The sequence below is a fragment of the Pseudopipra pipra genome, chromosome 1 (genome assembly GCF_036250125.1).
Source record: "Pseudopipra pipra isolate bDixPip1 chromosome 1, bDixPip1.hap1, whole genome shotgun sequence".
Classification (NCBI taxonomy): Eukaryota; Metazoa; Chordata; class Aves; order Passeriformes; family Pipridae; genus Pseudopipra; species Pseudopipra pipra.
This window is the reverse complement of record NC_087549.1, coordinates 49,871,425-49,894,419: the sequence shown is the minus strand read 5'-3', so window position 1 is coordinate 49,894,419 and position 22,995 is coordinate 49,871,425. Positions and strand designations below refer to the sequence as shown.

The following is a 22,995-nucleotide window of genomic DNA, read 5'->3' as shown; positions in this document are numbered from 1 at the left end:
ATCTCATCTCAAAATGTACAGTCTGAAACTAGAAAAGGATCAGATATCTGCAAAGAGGGTAGGAGGAGGTGTGGAATGCTTTCTGTTGGGGGAAGGTAAGACCCTGGGGCTCTTACCTTGGAAAAGAGACGAACGTGTGCAAGTGATGTTAATGAGTGATGTGATAGATGTGCAGAGAGTAAAGAAAGAAAATTTTTCACCCAGTGTGGCATGTAAGCACAGAAGAGATTATAAAGTGGCAGATAAAAACAGATTCAAAAGAAAGTGCCACTTTCATATACAAAATTGTAAGCTCACTGTTACACCCAGGATGCAACCTCTGGCTCAGGATGTCCTTAGGTCTTTACTTGAAACCAAAAGGTTTTATCAAGGGATTTTACTCTCCATTAACTTTCTTTTTACCCGTTCTTGACCAGGAACTGGAAACTGGTCTAAAAGCACCACCAGCAATATTCAATGGAACACTTCTCAGCAATGTCTTCCTTAGTCCAGATCAACTTTCTGGAAGAGCAAATGACTGAAGGAAATTGATTGGAGTGTTGTGTTATTAATCTGAGAATAGCAGATAATTAGAGGATCCACATGGATCCATTATTCAGCTCACAATTATTATATGCACTTTGGATAGCTGAGTGCTCTCTCTCCTGTACCACTCCAAAGTATTGCTCTTAGGAGACAGCACAACAACTCTTACTTCAGCTGGCACTTCCAGGGAAAGAAGAAGAGAGGAAAAGACATCTAGAAAGGTGATTTTCTGTTCCCGAGGACATACACACAAGAACCGACCAAGGGATGCCACAGCATGAGGGATCCAGGAGTAATAACCTAGAAAATAATCAGGTGGCTGCAGCAAAAGTTCCTCAATGAAGAGACATTGTTTAGCAAACTCAGAAGTGAGTGACAACCAGCTGTGCATGTATGCTGTTTTTATCCTAGTCATCATACCTCAGTAAAAGTCCCAGTTCCGTTTCTGTTTCTCAGGCTTCATTATGATAAAGATCTCTGGCATTAATCTGAAGGATTCAGGGGATATTTTTGTAAAGTGAGATGTGGAAGGCAGAAAAAATGAAGGTGAGATATTCAACTTCAAACACTTGGAGTGTTTAAGTAAAAAATACAACTGTCAAACAAAGACAGCCTATAGGAATTTATTCTTTCCTTTTCAAATAATTTTAGAGTGTTGTAAGTGAAAGACAGGAAATCCCCACTATCATATAGGAATTGCATCAACATAATGCCAGCAGGGAGTGATGGGAGTGATGGCATGCCCCCCATTAATTCCCTACACAAGTGCATAATCTGGACTGTATATGAAAACTAAACTGTAAATGAGGTGGAACTCCCCTTTAGGAACAAAGTGCTAGTCTGGATTTAACAGTGCTGTAAATGCCTGAGCTGAAAGTTTTACCACATTTTTCAACTACTTTTATGAAAATAGAAACTTCTTGACATTTTAACTTAAGTTCAAATAGTACCATTCTCCTTCTTGATCTAGAAACAACCAGGAATCAAGTAGCCTTCCAAAAGGTCCAGCCTAAAGCCCTGAGGAAATCTGATGGCAGTCAGTGTCAAAATTCCAGGTTTGTCCCATTTTAAAATAGGACAGGAATAAAAGTCATCTGCTAAGTAAAGAACTGCAGCTCCTTACAGACTATAGGTCACTTATGAAAAGTAATGGAAGTAGTTTGCCTTTGATGTTTCACATCACTTATTTGATGATGAGTTCTCCCAGTACATTTGTGGTTTGCCCCAGTGATTGTACCACATCATTGTCCAACCCGGGAGTGAGGCCATTGCATATCCTGCTTCACAAAATCCTTTTTATAGTACTCTCTCTGGACTGTGCCCAAGTGTTTTCTGCATGGATTTCTGTCCCTAGAGCTGGATCTGCCTCTCTTGGACACCCTTCCACCAGTGCCTGGTGTCAGACCCCACAACAGCTCTCTACTGTAGACGTGATCTGTGCCTTGGCTGACTCATTGGTGCCTAACGTGGAAAAGCCTTGGCCCCAGTCCTGTAGTGTGTACCACAGGCCCTCACTGGCTGTGCTTTTCTTTACATGGAAACCAGGATACAGGAAGAGGAGGAAGGAAGGAGAATCAGTGCGTGGTTGCTTTTACCCCCTGTATCAAGCTTTTTTTGACAGTTGGGAACACAGAGGAGAGGAGCTGCCTCATTGCAATGCCAGGCAAGCTGAATACAGTTGGACCTGATGAGATGGGAACTAAAGGAAAGGAAACTCTTGCTGACAGTGCTGAAAGTGGCAGGGCAAAAAGATGAGGGCTGGAAAGCAGATGTGGGAGGGGATGTGACGTTAAGGCAAGGAACTAGATGGAGAAGGATAAAAAATTACATTGGGAAAGACATTAAGAGAACTAGAGAATGGGAGACTGATTTAGCAGGGACTGCGTAGGGAGAGAACTCAGGCTGAGCAAAAGGATGGGCACAAAGAAACAAAGGAAATAAAGATGGGAGAATGAAACTGGACCAGTGTGATCTTACACACAATCTCAATGAATAGATTATTACTACATATTTGGGAAATTAAGCACTTTTATTGTGTTGGAGACACCTCTGAATCTTGGTACTTTTGCAGGGATACAGCCTAAGGAAAACATTAGCCCAAGGATATAATATCTGTAATGCTACATTAGGCATGTGTAACATTCTCAGGGACCCAGTGCTAGCATGAGTTTTGATTATATGTGTACAGCATGCTGTGTAAGATATCCAGGGTAAGGGAGGAAAGACAATCCCTGATAGTGGTACGTGGCTGGGATAACGAGCCTCTCTGAGAAACTCTGTGCCTTAATTCTGCTCCTGTATCTGAACATGTAAGTGGTGAGCTTATGCTGTGCAGAAAAATGTCCAGACCATCAATGTGGTGATGTTGCAACAGAGATGAATAAACTTTAGGGATTTATAAAAGGCTGACAACTAATTAGCATATTCCATAGATCTGGGAGTTAGATATGTGTTGCTTTGGGAAAGGAGAATGAAAGTGTTTGGAGCTTCACTAACACAAGTTGCAACCATGTTAAAAATGAACCTAAAATGATTGCCTCAAATATGCTTCGCAGTCCTCAGAATCCTGCCCAGGCTGACTAGGGGGGCAGCCTTCCCTCTGATTTGCTCTTCTTCCTTTCCACTCATTCTCCATTTCTCTGTGCTATGTTAAATGGTGCCACTTCACTCAGCTCTTCACTTCTACTGGATTGGAGTGGTTTGGGAGAGCAGTGGAAATGGCAACACTGGTGACTCTGCCGTACAATTTCTGCAGAGGAACTTAAATGCATAATTACTTTGGATATATTTGCACACCACCATTTTGTTTCAGAACCAGACAATTTCAGAACTGTAAATTTTGGAAATGTAGAGGTTATGAGTTCAGATGCATTCTTCAGAATTACTCAGTAATCTCAGTGACTTCAGGATCTATCAAAACTGGATATATGAACTCTCCAAGCCCCAAACCAAGAGCTATTAAATGTACATTTCTATCAGGTATATTGTTTATTTTCTCTATTAGATTTAATATCAAGGAGCATCAGTGGTATGTTTGTAATGATGAGTTTGTTAAAAGTACATTTGGTTATGTGTTTAATAACTCTGAAGCTATGGCTATAAAAATTTATAAACTCTTGCTTATAAAGCAAGACAGCAACATATTTTAGTACTTTAATTGTATTTTGGAGTTCTTCTTAACAGTTTTTTTTCCTCAATTTAACAATATAATTTTTATTTCAGACTGAAAAACTCCAATTTAATGATTGAAGATCAATCCTATAAGATGAGTCCCAAAGCAAAGAGAGCAAAACAGAATTTGATATCTGAGGACAAAGAGAACGAAGCCATGGACTATTCAGTGCCCATATTCACAGGACAGTATGTTTTGTTTTGTATATTATTTCTGACATTTTATTAACAAATTATAAAATAACTAATCCTTTAATCTATTTTTACACTCATGGATCTCATGGTGATAGTTTGCACTTCACGTGAGTGATAAAAAGATAAAGAGAAGTCAACTGACTGGCAGAAAATCAGACATTGATCATCCAGAGCCAGGACAAATGAACCTATGTGTCAGGACTGTGTTTTGAACACATTGTCAGGGCCACTTTCTATGAAATGAAAATATAATTATAACCCTACTTATTGGGAACTTGACAAGCATGTTGTCCACATTATTTAGCTTATTCTTTTGTTTTGAAGACTTGCTCTGTAATCAAATGTCTCTTACCAAGCATTAAACATAGAAACAACAATACAATGTGCTAATGTCTTGTCCTGGCAAAGGGAAAAGCTGGAATGAAACCAAACACTCTCTCAAATCCATTGTAATTATTCATACTGATCTCACATATTGGTGGTATTTCTTGTATGGTTACTACTGATGTAATATATCTTACTGCAGCAGTGTTCTCAGTAAAGCTAAATGTGAACTTTATGTGGAAGCCAGAACCAACATGAGCAAGGAGGATCTCCTGCCCTTTTTGGGGTATGGCATAGTGATTTTAGTAGGTATGTCCAACACTTCCAGCATAGTCACTTTTTCAGATTAATACATACTGGGGTGTGGTGTGGAAAACTGGTTCCTGCTTAGAGGCCAGGAGAAAAATTTTTTGCCTATTTGCGGTTGAACAGAAACCTCCCTACAACTTGTCTTTCCTCTGCACAGCAGAATTTTTCATGGGACCCTTCCAAGCTGTTTCTGGGAGTCCGTGCTTTTCTGTCTACTGCTTAGTCAACACCCAATGGTGCTTTTGCTTTGTATCCAAACTTGTGGTTTTGTATGAAACTGAGTTCCAGCTTGTCAGTGGAAGATATTATTGCTCTGGCCTTCTGAGCATTTATGATGCTTTTGTGATGAGACCAGCAGTTTTGGTTTTATTAACTCTCTCCCACTATCTCAGAGTAATTTTTGTCTCATCCTCTGTATATTCCTGTGTTGGATTCACTGCTCTTTGATCCAACCAACATTAAGAAACACGCTGTTGCCTTTTAAAAAAATTACTCTGGAGTTTCCTCTGTATCTTTTGTGATAGAAATACGTAAATAGTTATGTGATAGTCTAAACAAAACTTGTTCTCCATATTCTCAAGGCTTCTCACTACTTTTGCATGTCACACGGTGCTTATACCTATGTAGCAGTAGATTCCTCATCCTCCCATGTCCTCAAGCACAAATATCCCCTCTTTTTACTGTATCTTAAGTCTACAAAGGTAAAATTTACAGTGTTGGACAATAGTTGAAAAACACAATTATAATTAGTACTTTGCTTTTTTACAGGCCGCTGTGATTTTAGCACATCATGTTAACATCTTAACAAATCTTAAGAAATACTTTCATTTTATTTTAATTTTTTTTTTCTTAATGCATATGGTAATATCTAACTCAATGTGATAGTGTGTAACTTCATTTATTTGTGTCTGTGCAGTAGTTTGGGATCCTACATTAAAAGATACTGTCAGATTCTTATATAATTGTTACTATTCTTCTTCTCTTCTTCATGTTGTTGATATCAATCTTACTTTTTGTACATGGTAATTCAGAAAGCTGTGTGTGCTTTTCTGCCACTGAAATGACCCAAAAAGTTTGTTTGAATACTTTTAAAATAAATGTTAAAAAGAGATTTTTAGGGTGCCCAACTCAACATGGCATGAAATGGTATCAGGTTTAGGCTTTTTTCTGTTGTCATCATGCTCATGACCACATGCCAAGATTGTGGAAGTTGCGTGCTACATTCCTGTCAGATATTTATTCTTGTTTGAAAGATAACAGCTGAAGGCCGCTGAACCATGTGCATGTTATATGTCATTCCCAAATTCCCCTGTGAAATTGATGTGTTGTTTCCCATGGGCAGATAGCTGTTAAAAAGGAATAGTTATTTATAAAGGTCAGCTCTCTGTGGGTTCATTGGAGCTCTTGCCCATGCTGCTGGATGACCTTCAGCGATGTGTCACCATTTCCATTATTTAGTTCTATTTCAGAACCTTCACGTTCTGCTGTAAAAAACTCCTTTGCTCAGATTATTCACTTATACAACTGTTCCTCTTAAACACTTGGGCTAATCCTTGCAAAACAAAATTATGGACAGCCAGACAGCATTCTAGACAATAAAACACTCAGAGCTTGATTTAATGCCATAGATGCTAAAAATATTGAGTGTGGCTTGTGGAACTATTTGCAACCACTAATAAGTCTATGCCAAAGGACTGTAGATGGCAAATACCCTTAAAATTATATTTTGTGTGTGCCACAAAATGGAAGTTTGATCTTGTTATGTCTGCTTGAAAAGTGTTTTCTACTAAAACCCCTGAGACATGATTGCTGAATTAATTCTTAAATACTACCATATGCTGTCTTAGTACATTCATCATTTCAGGAAGCACATTTCTCTTTGATCTGGGAAGATTATAACAGGAAGAAATTATCAGAAAATCTAAATATTTAATACTGTTGATCAAAAACACCTGGGAACCACAACTGCAGTTGACTAGGATGAGTCCTATATTAGTCTGAGGATATTCATCAGCTCCCAGAAGATGCTCAATGCCTTGAGGAATCAGTCCATACCGTGAAGTTGCTGAGATCTTAACTACTGTAATTAGGGAGGAAATAGTATCAGTTTGCCCTTGAAGAAAAATGCCATGGATTCATTTAAACTGAATGTAGATAGTTATATCCATATTGATTAAACTGATTTTTAAAAATTGTTTTAAAACATCTTGGCCATACATAACTGTAGCTTCAGATTATAGTTTTAGGGGCAGCTGATGTGCCTACTTGAAGGGAATCTATCATTTCACTGATTCTTTAAGGATCATCTTCTTAATGCAGACCGAAACACAGGAAGCTGAGCTTGACATAGGTCAAAGCTCTGTGCTGTTAAGTAGGGTTTTTAGTCTTGTCAGCGATTTTTAAATGTAATTAAGTTTACAGCAAATTCGACTGCTTGGCTGTTTTGCATCTCACCAAACTGACTTCATAGCTAAGGGGCTGGACAGTTAATTGTGAGCTTAAATCCAAATTTCTTGAGTATTGAGATGTGCTTTCAAGTGCATAATACTGGCAATCTAAAAGAAAACAGAAAAAAATCATTCTTCCCAATATTTTTGCTTTGTAGTAGTAGTAAGCATTTTACGATAAAATAGAGAGGCTATGCTTGAGTGCATTCTGGAAACCGAGGCTGCTGTCTCTATAGTGTTTGCAAGATGGTACTTAATAAGAATTTAAACAGACCCTGTTTTCAGTGTGGCATCTAAAGTCACCTTAAAACAACTAAATTCAGCAGAAGGATATTAATGCTTCTTCTTAAGTCAAGGAACTCTCATTGTATATGCACTACTATAGCAGCTATAATGTCCTGATGATATCACAACAATATGGCTGCAATGGTACATCCACATATGAGTGGGGAAACAGGACCAGACCCGTTGAGAGTAACTGTTCTTTGTGTCTCACCCCTGTAAAAAGTCTGAGGAGCAGGCTTCAAGAAAATCCTTAATCACCTTCTTGAAAGCATTACAAGACTGACTTTTCTACAAACAAGCAGAACTTTTTGTTATATACAGTTATGTGGGGGTTTTGTATAAACAACAAGTGAGGACATTGTTATACAGCTTCAGTTGTCTCCTGCCCCTTTGGTAGTGTTGTTATGAATGCTGCAGCCATAAATCAATAACTAAAGATCTGTGGGTGTGCCTTACCCTACTCTTTATGGTGATGGAAATACAAAACCACAGCAGGATAATGGTTAAACTGAAAATGTGTGTGATATAGTTATACAAAGAGGTGCTGAAAATGGCTATGTCTTTAGATAGTGAAATAGTCTTTTTGCAGAACCTTTCCATGTTTCTGCTTTGAATACATATGAGACTGTAGTAGCAGAAATATGTTACAAAAGAGCGTTGGCCACTGTAGGTGGCTAATTTGATAGAAAGTATAAAGGAAATATATTCTCATCATTTTCTAATAGGATTCTGTTTTTTAAAAATTCTTTCAGAGAAGTGAATATCAGTGGGATCACAGACACTGAAGAAGAGAGAATTAAAGAAAGTGCTGCATATGTTGCCAAGAGGAACCTTTTTGCCACAGGTGAAGGAGTTAGTGTCAGCAAGGTGGCCAAGTCAACTTCTGAAGAGGAGCATCATGAAAAAAAATCAAGGAAAGTAGCAATCCGGGAGTCTGCTGAACGTGTGGCCATGAAAAAAACGGTAACAGAGTAGAAATTAACATCTAGGCTTGCAAACAGTGTGGGTCTTTTTTGTTTGGTGTTTGTAAAGTGCTTAGCACACCAGGGCCTGATTTACTCCATGGGCAATTGCAATAACAGTAGTAAAAACCTCCAAGTATTTTCAATGGAAATCTTTTGAATTCCTTACAAGTCTTGTTATCCGGGTGTCAGATGGATAACGAAAGAGGCACTGTGCCTGAGATAGGCACCAGGCACACTTCTGTTGTGCTGGGAGAAAAGGACAGAGTGGAGGACCAGGGTATGCTTTTTGGTCATGCCCACACTTGGTTAAATGGCACAGCATCGTTCACCCAGATGATGGGGCAGCTGCTGGGCAGAGAATAAAGCTGTCAATGAGACTTTACAGCCTCAGAACAAGCTTGTCCATGGTGTTCACCTCAGAGTTCTAATTACAGAGTGTAAATTAGGGTAGCATTAGGGTGAATTGTGGTAAATTATGTGTAAATTATGGAGGAACATCTGGAACTGAATCTCTAATTGTATGCATTATTGTCTGCTTTTTAAAAAATAATATTCAAAGTATACTTATAAATATGTTATGACCAGACTGGCAGAACATATCAAGTTCAAATATGTTTTATTTAGCAAATTTATTACTATTTTGAGCAGAAGAATTTGCGATATAGTTATAAAATATCCTTATGACATAAGGTTGGAAAGGGTGTAAACACTTTGAAGGACAAGATAAAAATTCAAAGTCATCTCAAAAACTGAGAAACAGTGAAGGCAAAATTTTACAACAGCCAATGGAAATTACTACATACAGAAGGAAAAGATCAAATAAATGAGGAATGCCTGGCTAGGTAGAAATACTTCAGGACCTGAGAGAAATTTAATGTCAGTCAGTCGATTGAACACCAGTCGTACAAAAATAAATGCCATTCTAGAGTATTATCACTAACACATAAAGGGCAGTTATTTAATTGGGTTGGAGTCTGTTGGACCTATGATAATGAGTAGTGACTGTTTGATGAATGTTGAGGACAAATAGAACCTGTCCAGAATCGAGAAAAAATTCCAAGGAAAAGAGGTATCGTCCAGTTTATAAAAGACTGAGAGGATTATGAAATCTATCTTCTTTTATTAATCTCAATACAGGAATTTTAATTCTCCAGATAGGTGAAAGTTAGGGCAGAAAAGAAATCATTTAGTTTTCAGAAAGCAAGATTTATAGCATATTAGTTATCCTGGGAAAGATCCCATCATGAGGCAAGGTTTGAGAGTAGGTCTGTCAGAGATGATCTAGGATACACAATCTTGCTTTAGAGCAAAAGTATAGAAGAGATCTGTTTCAGGCCCATTTCACATTTCACTCTGTACTTAAAATAATAAATAAGTAATTAAATGTAGAAAATTATTCTACTTAGAATAGTTTTAAGGAAAAAAACCCAGTAAAATCAAATCTTCCAAGCTATCGTGGAAGGAGAACTTTTGGAAAACGAAAACTTTGTTTGCTGTGTCAAGGTGAGATAATACATTAAGTATGTCTGTCTGAAGTTTTAAATAAAAAATACAGGGGTTTTTGCTTTTTTTTGGGTGTGTATTAATAATTTGCACTTCCAACTGCTGTTATAATCAAGTTTTATAGTCAAGTTTATAATAAAATGTTTCTTTTCCAGCTAGAAGAGACTCAGGCATTCCATAAAAAGTTGAATCAAGATAAACTCTTACATGCTCCTGAGTTTATCATTGAGCCTCGTTCCCACACTATCTGGGAAAAGGAAAATGTTGTATTTCGTTGTTCTGTGGCTGGCTGGCCGGCACCCCGTGTTACCTGGTAAGTTTGTATCTCTGGCACTGAAAGTCACCAGATAACCAAGAGCTGAGGTCATCTCAGTGAATCTGATCATTTTTCTGGAAAAGTATAAGTTTAATAAAAAAAAGTCAGGTACTAATGACAGGCCTGTCAAACACCTTTCAAGTTACCTTGTACAAAAAGAGAGCAAAATATTAAAAGACAAAATAGTACTTTGTATAACAGCACTAGGAGTACATAGATTTTTTCCTTTATTTGGTAGAGATATCAAAGATATTCTTTCTGTCCAATGATGAAGGAAAAACAGCGGTTTAATTTATCATACTGTCTTTAAGAATGTTTTCCAAATACTTCTCTTTAGTCTACAAATGACGTTAATGTCCCTGAAGTGTTAAAGCAGGCTTCGGTCAAGAGCAAGCTCCTTGGCTACTGAGTAGCTGTAGTACTGAATCTCTATGAAACTGAAATCTCATGATGATGATATGAAATCTCAATGATGATGATGTGTTCACAGCAGACACATCGTCGTTTTTGAAATCAAAGACTTCAGATAGAACTGGAACCATCCAAATATTCTGAAAGCTATTGGAAACTTTCTATTCACTTGAATGGTCTTTGTACTAAATCTTTGCTGTAATAAACAAAAAATACCTTCCTTAGTCATAGCTGAAGGTCTAATTTGACTTTTGGGTTAAAGTTTACCCTGACTAGAATTGAATTTAGCTTGATTAACAGTGACTTGTGAAGTTTTATTGTCTCACTATCCATTCAGCTGATCTTTCTTACCTCTTTCATGGTACATATATATCATCAAGTTGTTAGGATAATAAGTAATAACTTTTTTTCAGACATAAAATGAGATATGATGTTCATTATTTAGTTAAAAAAACTCTTCAAGAGTTTGTGTATAAAATGTATGCATGTGTTTTGAAAATTAACAAAGATTAAGCCTGTATTCAGCATTAATAGGAGTAGGTCCTACAGAACTTGTATTTGTGGAGACAACAGAAAACATCTACTATGTCATGATGTCACATAATACTCATATTTTGCGATTTGCTACTTGAATTGCTTAAATGACTCTGCATTTATTTAAGTCTTAAAAACTTTAATCTCAGAGTTTGACAAAAAATGCTACTGAGAGGTATATTAATAGGCCAGAGTTGATATCCACAAAGTCACTTGATCTCTCTCCATGGACTCTGATGACCAATAGCCAGGTTCTGCATGGAGACATTTTTCCTGTCATGTAAGGATGCGAGTGTCCTGTGTTGACATTCCTCCTGGAGAGGATTCCAGACAAACCCTTGGGATCTGGTCTCAGCTGGACATAAGAAATGGTCAGCTATGCTCATGGCTGTAATCCAGCTCTGTAATCTGAATCCTACCCAAGAACATGAGAGCTGGGTCATTTTCACTTTGGTTGAGATTCACCTTATTCCCAAAACCTGACACGGTTAAACCAAGCCTTCAGCTGTCTGCCTGTGCTCTCACTGTGAACCAGCCTTTCATCTGAGTGCTAAATGTGGATGGTTGAAATTAATACAACGTTTTACAAATCCAAAGGGATTTCAGTTTGCCACAGGCTACTAATGGAAAAAAGAGCTCCCATCCGTTTCAGCAGGTGTCTTTGCTCTGAGATATGGAAAAGTGCTGATCTGGATCTGTCAGCTTTCATTCAGCATTTCTAACAAAATGTCAGTCCAGTATTCTAAATAGTCGTTTTTTGTATAAGCAAAGAAGACCTTTTCATGCTCTGCCTAAAAACTATAGAGCTTCATGAACTTTCTCTAAAGAAAATCTTACTGCCTGATGCAGCTGTTCTGACTCCCTTGGAAAAAAAAAGCATATGGAAAACCCAGGACATTTGAAACCAGCAGCAGAAACTCTAAACTATCAATGCCTAATGACAGTGGGAGGCTGCAGTACAACATTAGCTAATGACCTGGCTATTCTGGAATTCACGTTTCCAGAAATAACAAGAGGTCCTTCTAACACATGAGCCCCATTCTTCCCATAGATGAATATAAATAAGCCAAAATTGAAACAATTATTTTTTACTAACTTGATAATGAAGAAAAAGAAGGGAAAGTCTTCTTGCTGCTGTCATGACCAGTTAAACCTAATTTCTGCACAGCACCCCTTGCTACCAAGCAACTTCACTACCAATAGGATCCAAGCGTTGCCCAGCCCTTTGGAGAAAAGTTAAAGAGATTTTGGAGTCAAGTCCTGTTTTCCAGGATTTCATATTCCCTGGAAAATATTAGGAACTGATGGCATTATTCTATTTTCTAAACTATTTGACACACTAGATGGAATGTAAAGGCTCCCAGGTGTTCCCAGGCAGATCAGTCTCGGGGGGGTACCACCTCACAAATGAGGTGAAGAGTGGTGGGGAATGGATTACTCTTGCTGAACCCATGTATTATTCTTCGTCTAAGCCAGGATAATAGAGTAGGAGATCTGTACTGAGGTCAGGCATCTCTGCAACTGATTGATGTACAGAATAGAGAGTATTGCCCTGCATTGAGTCCCTTTTCATAGACATTTTGCTGAGAAGAAGATCGGGATACAAATCAGCAGGGTTTACGTTCCTTGCTGACTTCGGCACTTGAAAAAATCCCAATATATTACTGTGCCTAAATATTTCTAGCCAGGGAAATATCCTTTATTTCATAACACTGACAGTGCTGAAAGACAATTTTCAGATTTGTTGCAGATATAGCTTCACCTTGAGATAAACTAATAATATTCTTGGAAAAATAAAATTGCTAATTACTGATTTGTTTGGTGAAGTGGGACAAGCCACTGATATCAGACCAGTTCCCTTTTCTGACTGAAAGTCATGAGAGATTTAAAATTTAAAATCTGAAATAAAGAAGCAAAGCTCTTTATCTGGTTATCTCTTATGAGGAGAAAGATTTATTTAGGCTACGTCAAAGTAAGAGATGAAGATACTTTTATCTATCACCATTTATTGTTTCACTTTCTTCATATATGTACCTTATGGAGAACAGGGAAAGCTAAAATAGGGCACTCTCCTAGGAAATATTTTTTCTTTATAGACCTTAAATAAATCCCAAATGGACTGAATACAATTTAGTGTGTAATTTATTAGACTTCTATTGCCAGTTTATTCCATATTATCAGTGGAATACTTACTTGCTTAAGATGGGATTCACTCAAACATTTACCTGATTACCCAATGTGTTGTCCAGAATGGGCAATATTTTTTGCAACAAATGGTGAGGAAAAACTTACAATGAACCACTGAATTCTCACAGAGAGAGTCTCAACCTGTTTATATAAATTCTGAAGTTAGCAGTACCAGCTCACTACTGATCAGTACTGATTAATTCATTCCTTCAAATTATTTATTGGGAATTTTGAACAGTAAACTTTTCCATCCTGAAGATATTCCTGTACCAGAAAACACTCATACTGTATACCACCTAACCCCATCAGGACTTCTGTTACGTTAGCTATGCAAGCAAAAAAAAAAAGCTAACTTTTTAGCTGACATTTTTGTGAATATGGAGGCTTTAAAAGTAGATAAATAAAATATGCAAACTAAACAAAATGTAATACCTAGTAAGTAAGACTGCTACAGAATTTTCGTTGTTTGCAATTTATAAAACTCTGAGGTGTTGCTCATGAATTCTCCTTTCCTTTACAAGTAGCAACATGAAATTCATGGTAATATAAACTGATTTTCATCTCACTCAAGACTATTTTCTCCTTTTAATTGGAAAACAAAACCAGAGGCTACACTTCTGAAGTAGTCTTCCCATGCAGAAACTGATGTTCTATTTCAAATATCAAGCACTTCAATTTTTAAAGTATAGAATTATACCCTTCTCTTTGTGACATACTCTTTCTTTGCTTCTCCATAGGTACAAAAACAACGTGCCTATTGATGTACAGGCTCACCCTGACAAGTATATCATTGAAAGCCGATACGGACTGCACTCACTGGAGATTACCACGTAAGGCAATATTAGATAATTTAACAAACACCTTATGCTGAAACATTGCTATGGATTGAGACCTGCAAAATGTGAACATATCTCTTGGGCATGTAAGAGATACAAAGTAAGGTGGTATCAGAGGTATTAGAAATATCAGCTGAGGTGAATGCTGTGTCCTAAAGGTTGAAGAAATTCTGGTTTACCTTAATGGAGGATATGTAATTTACCTGAGTTACCTGGATATCCTCTTTATGGCTGAGTCAGAAACATGTGGGACATTTGTGATTATTTTTCCCACTTGTCTGCTTGATGAGTGCAGTTAAACATGAAAAAAAAATCAGCTAAGGGTAAAAATATGTGAGTTACCTGTTTTTCAAAAACAGCAAAGTTCATAATTCTTACTGAAATGAGGAACAGAACTGAGATGTCCTCACTTATACACAAGGAAGATCTTTAACAGTACTCATCCTCCAAATGGGAAATTTTTGCAGTTACTTTTCACTAAAAACATTGACAATATGAAACCCTATCAGCAACAATCTAGATTTGACAATTTATATACTGCTAGGGGCCCTTTGAAATTTTTTTGCGAAATCTACCATTTCTACAACTTGCACACTCTCTTTACTCTATTAGGAGACAGTAAATTAGAGATAAATATTATCATATTTATTATATATATATATATATATTATCACATAGTTTGCCCTGCTTGTGCTGTATTCTCAATTGCAAATACGTAAGTGATATTTGAAAAGAGACGTTTATTTCAAACCCTGGGTTTTAACAGTGGAAAAAACTTAATGGTTGCAATCAATCCAGTGTCCAGCATGTCTTTCTCCAAAGCTTTTACTTTACAGATTCTACCCAGATTTCTGAGAGTTGTCTTAATCTAAAACATAGGAGAGGTTATAAGAAGGAGTAAATGTGTGCTCTGCCTAATCATTTCTATAATTTCAGATGTGAATTTGACGACACTGCCCAGTATAGGGCCTCTGCTATGAATGTTAAAGGAGAAGTTTCAGTTTATGCTTCCCTCGTGGTAAAGAGTAGGTTGCAAAATATTTCCTTCAAGTTCTTTTTGTTAAGATGCATATTACCAGTTTTGGTTTTGAGGCTCAGAGAGCCTTTACCTCTTGGTGGTAGTGACTGGATTTGTCTTTTTCCATGTAGGGTACAAAGGAGAAATTGATGCAAGTCTTTTGCATGCTGGAAATCTTTCCATGTCTCCATGTAAGTTACAATATGTTTGTTTGACACTTCCATTTATAGTTGTGACATCATGACACATGATTAAGCAGAATATTTAGTAACATTATTTTAAAAGGAAGCAGGTCTGATTTATAAAGGTCCTGAGCCCTACAATTTCAGATGCCTCACCAGTAGGGGAATGGCATTGCTTTTTAGGTATATTGGCTCATATAAGAAACATCCTGTTAATGTTGTACATCGCTGTGAAATAAAATCTGTCAACGAGAGAGACACTTCATCTTTTGCAAAATGTAAAACATGGCCTGGGAAAAAAGCTAGAGGGTGCATGTGCCTAAGCAGAGTAGATGATTTAATTATTTTTGTCTGCTGCCTATGTGATTCCATTAGTTGGGAAAATACCCAGAAAAGATCAAACATCCAGAACCCATTTTGACTATTTTGGATATGAGAAGGTAAAAATTGTAGTTTGTTTTACCTGAGAACCTGGCATTTTGATGTTATTTACAGTATTGCATAGATGCTTCTATGATGACAAGACAATCTACCCACGTATGCCATGTGGATGAAGAGCACTAGGGACCCCAGGAAAGGCTTGACAGATGACACTTCTGGACTTTTCTTTTATTGCTGCAGCACAAATAGAATCAGAGAGATGCTACAAAGGCATACTAGCTGTCATTTACATGCCAAAGCTCTGAAATAATAGAGACAAGATTATGTGCCACATTACAAAATATAATGTTATACATTTCCAATGTAATTTAGGATCTATCACTTGGTTATGGGAAAGAAAGATGGCAATTTGCATATATCCATTGATCACAGGAAGACTGATCACAGCTTCCATCAGTTGTGTAAAAGGCAAATGTGGCCTTAGGTTTTATCAGCTGAGTTGTTTTCAAAAGAAACATGTAAGGCCCTGTACCATGTATGTATAGCACAAGTGTAAGGCACATAAGATATTCTGTTTGAAAAACTGCACAACCTGGGACATACAGCATCAGAAAAGATGGATTCAGGAGCAAATACAGAAACAGACTACCTGAATGCCTTGGGGATTGGAGAGTTCATTTTATATTAATAGCCCCCCAAAGGGTTTATTTATCTTATAAAAACAAAGGCTGAGCATACACATGACTGCTTTGAGACAGAGCAAGGAGTTAAAAAGGGAAAGAGAAGAATCATATAGGCTAAAGATCAACTTGACTTGAACAAAAAATTAATCATAAATAAAAGACTTTTTAAGTTATAAAACAAACCTGATGATAAAACACATAGATCTGAAAATTTAAAAATTCTGAAATGAAATTCTGCAGGAGTCTCTCCCTGATAAAATTAACTATCTGTAAGAACTAGAGTTGTATGAATAAAGGAATAGTTGATTCTTTCTGATAGAAAGGGCTTGGATTATTTAACACTGCAATTACCCTGAAGATGATGACAATATATATATTGTTCCTATTTATAATTTAAACTTTAGCTGAGACTGTATTCATAATCACTGAGTACTTTTTCTTCCTACTCTTGTCACAAAAGGAAAGACAAAGTAAACAGCCAGATTATTTTTTTTCCCTTTATACAGTTGCCATTACCCCTTATGGCTATGCTTCCAGGTTTGAAATCAGCTTTGTCGACAAGTTTGATGTAGCCTTTGGGAGAGAAGGAGAGACAATGAGTCTGGGCTGCACAGTTGTCATCAATCCTGATATCAAGCGCTTCAAACCAGACATTGAATGGTACAGAAATGGTGAGAATATTTGACAATAGAACTATAAACTTCTTTCATGTAAATCTTTATTTATTTCATCATATGTGAATGTTATGATTTGATCATCACTTTCTCAATTTTTCCAACAGTAATATTTTCTCTTTTCAACTAAAATTGTTTCAAAATTTAGCATTTTGATGTGAAACCACAGAAAACTGGTACGGCACTGTGGAAATGCCTTCTACGAATTTTTTCTTCTTAAAAAATTCTAAATTAGAAGCATTTCAATCAGATCCAGCAGCTATATGGCCCATCTACAAAGTCCATATAGCTTTTACTATTTATATATATGCCAAGACATTTCTTAAGTAGTTGCACATGTATGTTGTGCAACAGATGATAAAAAATCCTGTTGCTCTCTGAAGTTACACTTTGAAATTGAAGACAAAATTTTCATGAGAGCAGAATTAGCTGTGGTTTTGTTCAAAGTCAGAAAGTCGTCTAATAATAATGGTCTCTTGTGTATTTCCAATCTATTCAAATATATTCTCCGTATTCAGAATTTACTCCTCCATAGATTCAGCTCATTCTCATAATGAAATTCTCTAATTCCTAGGTGTTCTTATTACACCATCCAAATGGGTCCAGATGCAGTGGAGCGGGGAGCGAGCTTCATTAACACTGACTCATGCAAACAAGGAAGATGAAGGTCTTTACACCCTACGAGTGGCAATGGGGGAGTACTATGAAGAGTACAGTGGTTATGTCTTTGTTCGAGGTAGGATAATGTCTTGTGAACAAAACTCACTACAGAACTGACGAAAACATGCTGGCAAAATCAGTCTCAGATATTTGAGTGCTTTTTTTTTTCCCCTCCTCATTAAAAAGAGAATAATTATTTTCTATTAATAGATTCTAGCAATACTGTTCCCAGTTGTTATCTCTGTAAAAAATTCAATATGTATCTCATGCTTTGGTGTCACATGCCAGAATTCTAAACTCCGTTGGCATTCTGAGAAGGAAATTTAGGGTATTGATGTAACTTCACTACTACTTCTCACTTTCAGCTAGTGAAGAGTATTGAACATAAGTCATAAGGAGGAAAAAGCCACATAAAAATAAAAAATGCATTTTTGTAACAATCTCACTTCTAGCTAAACTGCACTATTTTTATCAAGATTTTATGTGCCATTTGAGGGATTGTCTCTAATGCACAGTGCAGGGAAAATCTGTTCAGTGGAATGGAAACACAAAGGTCTGCACCTGGCGAAGCTTTGTTTCGTGCAGCAGTGTAGTCTGACTGGCTCAAAAGCTGCTTTTCAGAAAAGATCCTGGTGGACAACAAGGTGAACATGTGCCTTTGTCATGAAGACAGGCAGTGGCATCCTGAGCTGCAGTAGGAAGAGCATTGCCAGTAGGCTGGGTAGGTGATCCTTCCCTCTACTCAGCACTGGTGAGACTTATCTGAAATGCTGGATCCAGTTCTCGGACCCTCAATACGAAAGAGGCATGGACTCACTGGACTGAGTCCAGTGAAGGACTGTGAAGGTGATTTAGAGCTTGGAGCATCTCTGACATGAGGAAAGGCTGAGAGAGCTGGGACTGTTCAGCACGGAGAAGAGAGATCTTAGGAGGAGCTTATCCACATTATGTACGTGATGGAGGGGAGTAAAGAAGAAAGAGACAGGCTCTTTTCAGTGATGCTCAGTGCCAGGACAAGAGGAAACGGACATAAGTTCAAATAAGGGAAGCTCATTTAAACATAAAAAGCCCCACACTTTTTTTTTTACTGTGAGGGTGGCTGAACACTGGAACACATTACCCAGACTGGCTGTGGAGTCTCAATCCTTGGAGACACCCAAACCCTGATTTGACATGGCTCTGAGCAACCAGCTCTAGCTGACTCTGCTTTGAGCCAGGGGACAAACTAGGCAGTCTCTGGAGCTGTCTGCCAATCTCAACCATTCTGTGATTCTCTAAAGTAGTGCAGCAACGTGTAGAATAAAAATGTCATTTTTCTGAGTGTTGTTTGCTTGTATCATGAAAAACTTCATCAGATTTCTATTGAGAATTATTTCTTTAAAAGGAGCCATTGCTATCAGGTTGTGTGCTGATTCTATATCTATCCCAGCTGCTAAGAGCAGCTGAAGTGTGTAGTGCTAATTCAAAAGGCTCTGGAAATTCTTGGCTCTGAGACCATGCCCAGAATGGCTCTGTGTTGTTAAGTCCATCAGAGCTGTGTGAGATAACAGCTCAGAAAATATGACTGAAGCAGATATTTTCAGCACCTGAAGAGGCTATTGAAATGAGCATCTGTGACAAGAAATATGACTTGTCTGTCTTTATTTGTTTTACATTCTGCTGCCATATAAATAAATGATCACTCTCAATCCTGTTACATCTTCTAGCGATGCAGGTGTGGACCTGAGTGTGAACCCACTACCCCTTTCACCAGAGTATCTTACTAGCCAATGAACGTGTTTGCCAAATTCTGATTAGATTAATCATATTCTACATTCCTATTTAAGTGATCCCCACAGCCTTGGTTGGCTAGTATATTCTTCACTGCTTCTACTAAACTGTAGACAAATTTGCTCTAAAATGGCTAGCTGTGGTATTTTACCTTGAGCCGTTTTCTTTTTGTGTCACACTTAGAAATCCCCATGCGTTGATAGAAGGGAGCAAAGCAGTGATCAGGCTCAAAAAGTTAGGTCTTCAGACGGGCTTTGAGAGCATGTGTGATTCCTCTTCCATGCCTACAGGTCATCATTTGTCAGCAAGACATCAGGGATGAAATCCTAGTCCCCCAGAGGCTGATCAGCAATGCTGGTTGTCCCAGCTATTTCCCAGTCTGTCTTGGAAAGAAACTGTGTTGTCTCATGTTCAGTCAAGTGGTAAATATGGGCAATTAAAACCTTTTGTAAAGAGATCACTGAAGACATGTTGTTATTACTCTTAACATTCTTAGTATTTTGTGTTGTTAACTGGATTGTTTACTCTGTACATGATCACTTTTAAAAATGCATTGAGTTGCCTGTAATTAGAACCTGGACTTGGCAAACTCAGTGCAGTTTCAAAAGCTCTGTGTGATGCATCTCTGTATATAAGAGAAGGCACACTGTAAAGCATGTTTTGTTTTGTGGATTTTTTTTAGGAAAACTATTGTTTTACTTAATGAAGCATGTTAAATACTCTTATAAGGCACTTTTTTTCCTGAAAGCCAAAAGCACGAAAAATAGTGATTACTTTATATTGTAATACAAAGTCCTGTAATGCCTTGTAATATTAAACCTTTTCAAAAAGTCTCAGGTTTAGAGGGAATGTATGAAAAATATTTATTAGCAAAATATTGTTTATTCAGGTATATACATTTAGGAAGGTCTTCTTTTGAAGTAGCTCACAACAGATCTTGAAAATAGCAACATGTAATTGTACAAATTGATGTTATTCTGCAGAGAAACAACCTCTCTGATTTGAAAGTCTTTCACACAATCTTCCTGAAAAGGTTCTTTTTCTCTACATGAAAATTATACCATTTCACAAAGCAGACTGTGTAAACAGTAAAATTCCCCAGTGCCCAGCACTGTGCTCTGTTTTTTAAAGTTTTAGATAAGATATGTCCAGAAGCTGATGTTGAAGTCAAGGCCCTTTGACACGAGCAGTCCCAGATTTGTGATAAACACTTGAAAGAAAAAATATGCTCATCCTTATGAAGGTTATATTCCACAGTGATAATATGTAATATAATTAAACTTCAAAAGGTTTTGATACCTTTGCAGTTCACAGCTAACCAAAATCAAACAATGAAGGACTACGAGTAGAGATAAAATATTTAATTCGATGTTGTTACATCCAACGGGTGAATACTTCTGATTCATCTATTGCCTGGCTGTAAGGGGCAGTCTGCCAAGTTTTTAGTTCAGCTGTGTCTCTGGCAGCTCCCTAACCAGAATGCATGGTACTAATTTTATTTAAAATGCCTAGGTGAATTACATTTACAGTGTGCTGTAACATATTAAGCATTTGTAAATGTGGCAAAGAGAAAACCAAAACCTAGAAAAACACTGACAATATAAAAGCAAATACTTTTTGAAGCCAGTAATGGAACTTCTTTTTTTCTTTTTCTTTTTTTTTTTTTTTTTTTTTGACTCAGTAGGAACATATTTAGGTCCTTAAAGATTAATAATTGTGAAAGAACCATGGTTCACATTTGGAAACATATTCCTCCATCCTCATAGATGCTGATGCTGAAATCCCTGGAGCCCCTGGTGCACCACTGGATGTGCAGTGCTTAGATGCCAACAAAGATTATGTCATTGTCTCCTGGAAGCAACCCGCTGTCGATGGAGGAAACCCCATCCTTGGATATTTCATTGACAGGTCAGTGAGCACGCTGGAGTGGAGAATTCATATTGCTGCTCATTCTAACTTGAAAAACTAAATCCACACTGAAAAACATGAGATAAAATAGTCATTTGTTATTTTCATTCTTTTTGCTGGCCAGAAGAAATTACTTTTTTTATTTTAGATTGGCTAGGCCTGATCTAACTTTCATGGAAATAATCACATCTTGCTTCATTGAACTGTGAGATGCTGCATAGCTCAGCCCTTGCTGTTTCCTGTAAGCTTGAGAGGCCTCGGGATTTTGCAGTGTTTGGGAGCTTATAGTATCTGCTCTTTCATCAGGCAAATGTGTCTCCTTTTGTGATACAGCTCTCCTGTCTCTTTCCTAATAGTTACTATGTACCAGAAAACAAAATATTATCTCAAAGGGACTTGGATTTCTTTTTTTTATATGCTGTTGTTATCTAAGCTCTTAGATTCATAAGCTTCATGCAAATCATGCTTACTTGTTTGTCTCTGTAACAATAAGAATTGGAAATAATTTTAAAAAATATGAAATCTCCAAACCTCCACATATCACCCAGTGGCAGGAGTGTAGAAACATGGGATCTAAGAAATTCAGTCAGCATTTTGAGACTTACAATAATCTTCAGTGCTGGTAATATTTGTTTGGATTTCAGTAACAGAATACATCATTAGTAATATGGAGTTTCAGATGCATGTATTATGCTATTGTACGTACTTACATTATGTATATTACATTATCTATCTCTAAAAAGAGGACATTGCTTTTTGAAATAAATCTAACATTCAAATATAACTTTTTTGCTAACTTTTGACTGCCAATTGCTGCTGTAACTGTGCTGGATTAGGCAGAAGCTAGAGCTCTTTAACATTTGTTGAAAAATCCTGAACAAAATACAGGACTAGACTCTGAACAATAATATCTCATTTTAAAACTAGGCTATTAAAGATGTTAGCACTGAGACTAACTCCAAGACAAATGGCATTTTCCTTTTTCTCTTGTGTTCACCTCCTCTATTCTGCATTTGCTCCTAAATTCAAAGCTGTGTTGCTGCTCTCCAGTGTTTGATCCCACAAAAGGCATTTAGGTACCCAAATATTCATCCAGGGTAGCCCCTAACTGCCTTGTAGAGTGAGTGGGTGGTCCAAGCCAACAGGACTGATCTGTGCTGAGGCTAAAGGCAAAGTTTGGGCATCCCTCGCCCAAACAGAAACCAGAACCAAAAAACTGCCCTGAGCAGGACGGTAACAGTACTTTCAACAAGAGATGCTTGCATGTACCAAGAAATCTGGGTAGAAACTGTAACATTTGCTTTGGTAGATATCTCATCAGCAATAAAAAGTCTTTCCCAAGCTACAGGGCCATATTCCTGCTGACCACATTGCTAGATACTGCGAAGCCATTACCACAGGCTCCTCCTGGCTCTCTGAGCTGAAGTGGCTGCTGGTTATCTCTTCGTTCTGCCAGAAACCAGCCTACTGACATGTGTGAAGCTTCACAGCTGTGTGACCAGCACCACCATGCTGGGTCTTGTCATTGCAGTGACTGCAGCCAGCACACCACAGGCACCCTTGGCAGCCTCAGCGGTTTCTGAAGCAGGGTTTGGCTGAGTGCCCAACTTTAACCCTGTTCACAGCCATCTCTGTGCTGTGCTGGTCTCAGAACTCACAACGGAGGTCTCTGCACCCTGAGAAGCCCAGCATTTTGCAGTATGTACAGTGC

General features: G+C 37.6%; 1 protein-coding gene across 3 annotated transcripts in view; it reads left to right on the top strand.

Moving 5' to 3' along the window:
- Nucleotides 1-22,995, top strand: part of MYOM1 (myomesin 1) — a 76,876-nt gene that overhangs the window by 9,344 nt on the left and 44,537 nt on the right. For all 3 annotated transcript variants that reach the window (XM_064655920.1, XM_064655898.1, XM_064655909.1), the window contains exons 3-11: nucleotides 3,748-3,885; nucleotides 8,009-8,219; nucleotides 9,880-10,037; nucleotides 13,910-14,002; nucleotides 14,945-15,033; nucleotides 15,158-15,217; nucleotides 16,779-16,943; nucleotides 17,521-17,682; nucleotides 21,143-21,284. In XM_064655920.1, the coding sequence (XP_064511990.1) occupies nucleotides 3,748-3,885; nucleotides 8,009-8,219; nucleotides 9,880-10,037; nucleotides 13,910-14,002; nucleotides 14,945-15,033; nucleotides 15,158-15,217; nucleotides 16,779-16,943; nucleotides 17,521-17,682; nucleotides 21,143-21,284 (1,218 nt within the window). The remainder of the gene's footprint in view (nucleotides 1-3,747; nucleotides 3,886-8,008; nucleotides 8,220-9,879; nucleotides 10,038-13,909; nucleotides 14,003-14,944; nucleotides 15,034-15,157; nucleotides 15,218-16,778; nucleotides 16,944-17,520; nucleotides 17,683-21,142; nucleotides 21,285-22,995) is intronic.